The sequence below is a fragment of the Sinocyclocheilus anshuiensis genome, unplaced genomic scaffold, assembly GCF_001515605.1.
Source record: "Sinocyclocheilus anshuiensis isolate Anshui unplaced genomic scaffold, SAMN03320099.WGS_v1.1 scaffold914, whole genome shotgun sequence".
NCBI classification, from domain to species: domain Eukaryota; kingdom Metazoa; phylum Chordata; class Actinopteri; order Cypriniformes; family Cyprinidae; genus Sinocyclocheilus; species Sinocyclocheilus anshuiensis.
The window spans coordinates 821,955-827,923 of NW_015539870.1; the positions used below are offsets into that span (position 1 = coordinate 821,955).

Sequence of the window (5,969 nt, forward strand, 5' to 3'; positions counted from 1 at the left end):
ATTCAGTTTTATCTTAAATAGATGAACATGAATCTAGTAATGTTTTATGTACCATGGCAGTTTGGAAATGAAATGTCCGATAAGTGGTGCTAAAAGGTTAATGCTCTTTTTCAAAAGAATGATGCTATACTAGGTGTGCTACTGAGCAAGTTTACTACATCAGAAAAGCTAGGGCACTGAGTAAAATATGCCAAGGCAAAGGAGATGCCTGGAAGAGCCATTTTAAAACATTTATTTTCATTATAAATTAAATCATGATTATAAATACAATGCAGATTCAACAGGTATCTTTCACCAGCAATAAAAACACAACCAAGAACAAGTTCATGCCAAATTGGTGACTATATTCCTGTAGCATCACAGCATTCATAATAGTTCATGGCACAAAGCCTAGAATATGCTGGCAAATGCAGTTACTTGTGCTATTAGTTTGCTTTTGGCACTTTTCACAAATAAGTAGGTTGCTGAACACTGGGAAGAAACCTGTGACTCACATCTGGGGGTTTAAACTACAACTTGACAGGTTAAGAAACATACCCTAAAATCTGCTCACTGCATTAGAATTAAGCAAAAAAGGGACAACCAATACTTTTGAAGCCATATAAAGCCCTCAAAAGACACAGACCCTCATTTTATATTCCTAAATATGTCTAAACTATGCACTTTCTGATTATTATAGCTTTATTTAGTTATATAAGAGCTGTAGGCGTGTACGTTTCAACACACAGAGCCTAATGAATGCTTGTAAATTCTACAGTGCTTAGGCCCTGGTTGTCCTGTCCAAGCACATTCCCAGCGTACCAGCACAACATCTGGACCCATCTGGAGGCCATTTTCCCCTCAGGCTCTGACATATAAACTATACACATACTCTAAATATACCTCACCTGTCCAATCACGCTGGGCAACATATGGATGCTTAGTGAACTTAAAGACAATTAGCACAGAGAAACAAAACATATGTTGTAGAGTGTATGAAATCAGTCCACAAAGTAACAAGTTTGTGTTCTGACGTGGACAGCATTACTGCATCCCTTAATGCTCATTCAAGAGGAAGGAAGCGTGTGAACCTCTAGTGTGAGGTATTCATAGAAAACAGCAAAAATCGTATCATTTGCAATGCATTAATAATATAGAGGTTCTTTTAAGGCTTTTGTCTATGCTGAATAGCAACCGCAAAAGTGGACTAATGCATTGACTAATGCACAAAGAAAGTTGTATGGATTATGACACATTAATGTGACATTTGTTAGCCGTGTGCTAAAAAGCATCTGTTTGCATTTAAAAGTCAGACCGCCCACTGAGGTTTCACATTACAACAGAAATGCCCGTCGGAGTATAAACCGTGCTCTAACCAGCAGGTTCTATTCAGTGATTGTACATGGAAAAACATACAAAAATATAAACCTGGATGTTCAGTTCCAAAAACATATCAAAATGTCATTGCTTCTAAGTTGTTTATAAGGAGTCTCTATGACATTGACGTGGTGGGAGACTGGACAGGCTGGAGGAACTCTGAAGTGAAAACAGCTTCCGCATACTCTTCACAAACATCCTGGAACTCTGCCGCCACATCAGCCAGAGCCTCAGCCATTAGCTCATCAGCCAGACTGCAGGAAACAAGGGAAAAAGTCACACAGCACTTATTGATTGATTACATTAAAGGGATAGTTCACCCAAAAATATGGAACTATCCCTTAGTCATTATAAACGCCTCATTCAGAGAGAGAAAAAAATATGTTGGGTATATTTTTGTGTCAGTGTTGTTACTGTTAACTAAAACGAACTATTAAAAATAATTTATCTTTTTTTTTTTTTTAATTAGAAATGTTGCCTTGGAAACTAACTGAAATGAACGTATTTTTATTTCAGTTTTAGTAAATGAACTTATTTAAAGGGATAGTTCACCCAAAAATGAAAATTCTGTCATTAATTACTCACCCTCATGTCGTTTCAACCACGTAAGACCTTCGTTCATCTTCGGAACACAAAGTAAGATATTTTTGTTGGAATCTGAGAGCTGTCTGACCCTGCATAGACAGCAATACAACTGAAATGTTCCCAAGTCCAGAGACGTAGGAGATCGGTAAAATAATCCATGTGACATCAGGGGTTCAACCGTAATTTTAATACTTTTTGTGCGCAAAAGAAAAAAAGAATGACTTTATTCAACAATTCGTCTGAAGAATTTTCATTTTTGGGTGAACTATCCCTTTAAGGCAGCATGAAAAATCACCCTATTTTTATATTCTGTTTTCTATTTCTATTCTAATGTATGTTACAGATTTTATTGTGAACAATTCATCTGAGAATACAGAGTATGTTTCATTATTTTTCTTTTTTTATGTTTTGATCTCATCATTTTTAATCAAAATGTCATAACTGGACATCTGGTATAAAGTGACATGGAAGAAAAGTAACTTGCTACTTCTGTTTCATCGCAACTTTGAAGCTATATAGAAATATACAAAAAAAAATGACAAAAGCACATAACAAAATGACTTAAACTAAAATTAAAATGAAAACTTAAAATATTAAAATCAAAGCAATTGAAAAAATAATAAATATTGTAATAGTATATAAATAATACAAAATTAACACAGTTTGTGCTCTCTCAGCATTAAATAATAGAAATTACTTCTTTCTATCTCTTTAGGGGAGTGATGAGATCATCTAAATCTTTTCTTTTAAGCTTTTAAACTTCCACTGTGTAAAGAGCAGTGCTACCCAGAGAGCCCGGTCAGTCTGTGCTCACTCATGGCCTTGACTGCCTTGAAGGCTCTTATTACCCACAATGCACCATAGACTGACAAGTGCCCGCACACATTCCCAGCAGCAACACTAATTGCCGTGACATTTCCCATCTTCTCTATTTCTCTGGAATAATAACCATTCAGAGTCTCTGCGGTGCTACACTGACCTCTGCAAAAAAAAATCCTCAATTTCTTTTTATATCCATGCAATAACTCATACTTTTTCAAGCTGCAGCACACAGAAAAATATTTTCACTTTTGATTCCTCACTTTCTCCTTTCCGCAAATGATTTCTGCAACAATTCTTCTCACCACCCACACAGCCCATGCCGCGAGGATCAAGTCTGACAGATGAGACCTAAGCACTAGGATCATATTATGGTTTTTGTGTTCCTCTTCCCACCGTTGTTAAAAGTGTGCTCTCTGTGGACTAGTAGGACTTGATAAATATCCACCGCATTGCACCAACTTAAAAATTCTGTTAAGTATGCTAATGGCGAGGTGGGCGTGCAGGAGCACTAGCGGAACAACAAAGACGCTCATTTGCACAGGAGCACGCTCTACATTAGCACCCACCAAAAAACAGAGCTAATATTTACATTTAAAATGGCATCGTGTGCGAGGCTCATTATAGCCACGAGGCTGTAAACAATCTCAACTCCTTCTAGCTGTGTCACTGTGGGAAATGCACTGGGGCTTATGATTAATCTGCTGTTGCTCTGGGTGCAAATAGAAGAGCTGAGCTTTTAGTGTTTATAAATCCAGGAACATGTCTTGAGCATAAACAAAATAATGAAAATATGTCAGGAAATTGTAGATATCAGTGATGAATGAGTAAGAGCTAATTTAGGTTAGATGTCTATGGGCCGCATGCGCACTGCAGCTTCAGTACACACATAGTTCAGTTGTTTACTGAAGTCACTTCTTTAAGATGCAGATAATGACATCTAAATGGGTAAGTGTCGTGACTCATTTGCAAATTTTGGTGGTGAAATGAACAAAACAAAGTCATGAACAATCCTTTTCCAATCCAGTCTGTGCCTGATGTGTCATTTATGCAAAATTATATTACAATGTTTCTTGCATTTCGCAACACCTTTAAAGTAAAATGTCCAGCGAGTGGTGCTAAAAGTGCATTCAGTTTTATCTTAAATAGATGAACATGAATCTAGTAATGTTTTATGTACCATGGCAGTTTGGAAATGAAATGTCCGATAAGTGGTGCTAAAAGGTTAATGCTCTTTTTCAAAAGAATGATGCTATACTAGGTGTGCTACTGAGCAAGTTTACTACATCAGAAAAGCTATACATATGGCCCTGGTTGTGTGTTGCAAATTGACAAATGTATTAGTTTAACAATCATGCGCTATGGTAAAAGCGTTTTGAGGTCACAACATAGTATTGTGCTAGTAACCATGCACACAAAAAGTTTTTAATAATCTGCTATTGTAATCATAATTTGTGTGAAAAGGAATAAAGTTGTTAGCGTTTTACTCCCACTAGTGTTCACTTCAGCTGGAAACTGCAGTGAATTATTTGTATAGGTAGTTTTCGAATTTTTTTTGCAAAAATTTACATAGAGGCACATTTTTCTAATGAGCCTGTGTAGTCCTTTTCCGCTGCTGAATCCCCCTTCCTTGATACCTAATTAAAAAGGTGTTATCTTAATATTTTGTTCAAGCTAATCTAAAGGGCTGTTCTTAGCCAGTTAGCATTATGCTATGCTATGCTAGTTAGCTAAGCTGTTAAGCTCTGCTAACAGATAACTAACTGAAAACAAAAAAGAAAAGAAAATGTTTGATTTGACCAGTTTAGCTTTGGATATGCAATATGTGAAGTCATTTAAAAAGATTAAGCTAAGCTAAGCTGTTAGCTTGCTAACAGAAGAATAACTGAAAAAAAAGAGACTGAAATGTTTCAATTGAAGGCTAAATAAAACAAAGAAAGGAAAATGTCTAATTTGACCATGTAAGCTTCTGAAACGTATTGTGATGTGTGACATGTAATTTAAAAAGTTAATCTAGGCTAAGCTGTTAACTTAAACACAAAGAAAGGGAAATGTTTAATTTGATAATTTCAGCTTCTCTAACATAATGTCAAAGACTTTAATTAACATATTCTCATGATTAGGAATAAATAAAGGGATTTTCTATGATTTCTAATCTAACAAAGTACCCATAAATAACAAATGAGTGTACAAATCATGCCTCTTTCAGGTAAAATTCAACCCACAATTTAGTGGTGATTGAGATGTATTATTAATAAAGCAATCATTAGATTCAAACCTGTCTGCTATTGCCCAAGGATTGAAGCTCCCCAGAGCCTCGTGCGAGACCAGACGCAGGAAGGCATAATGGTTCTCCCTGTATTTCTGGATACTCCTCTGCATGCTGGGCGGCACAGTCAGATAAACCCATGGTGTACTTTCTCCTCCAGCTGGGACTGGATGACTGGGGTCATTTAAAGTTACAGAATCCTCATCTAGTATTGATGTGTCTGATACAGCCCTGTAAACAGAAAAAAAAAAGGGGGGGGGGGGGGTAAATAAAAGTTACTATATATTTTTTTATGTGTTAAGAACAAAACCTGTAATAGGCTACTATGTGGTAAAAGTTTTTTAAGCCACAGTTATATTAAATTATATTCATATGGGCCCCTTTTTGTATCATAAATCGTATTATAATAAATTGTATTATAATGTTTGTCACACGGTTTCGTATTTTTCAATAATTATTTTTTATGAGTTTGGTAATTCTGTCTTTATAATCAAAAACAAAGGCTTATTTCCCCTATATTTACATTTCTGTATATTAAATGTAGCTAACAGAAGTAGCAGATTAATTAAATAATAAACACACCCAGCATCATTCTGTAGTTAATATGCAAAGTAGGGAGATCTCATGCACTCCTCCATAGGGGTGGGGGAATGAAGTGGCATATTTGCGCTGAATTAAACATTTATGCGGGTGAAATTCAGCAAACATAAACTGATGAAAAATAAATGTTTAAGATAGCCTATGTAATGACAGCGTCTCTATCGATGTGAGTTGTTGCGCGGTGCTCCGTCCTCTGCGGCGTGGAGGGGGCACGTGGGGTATATGCTTCTTTGTTTATGTTAAATTTGTTCCATCACAATATGTGTTCATTCATACACACACACACACACACACACACTCTCTCTCTCTCACACACACACACACACACACACACACACAC

General features: G+C 36.2%; 1 protein-coding gene across 1 annotated transcript in view; it reads right to left on the minus strand.

The window, feature by feature from the left end:
- Positions 1–213: 213 nt before the first annotated feature.
- Positions 214–5,969, minus strand: part of LOC107685065 (protein moonraker-like) — a 28,310-nt gene continuing 22,554 nt past the window's right edge. Inside the window, exons 16-17 of the mRNA XM_016481521.1 lie at positions 5,039–5,260; positions 214–1,610 (exon numbers count right to left, since the gene is read on the minus strand). Of these exons, the coding sequence (XP_016337007.1) occupies positions 1,472–1,610; positions 5,039–5,260 (361 nt within the window). The 3' untranslated portion in view covers positions 214–1,471. The remainder of the gene's footprint in view (positions 1,611–5,038; positions 5,261–5,969) is intronic.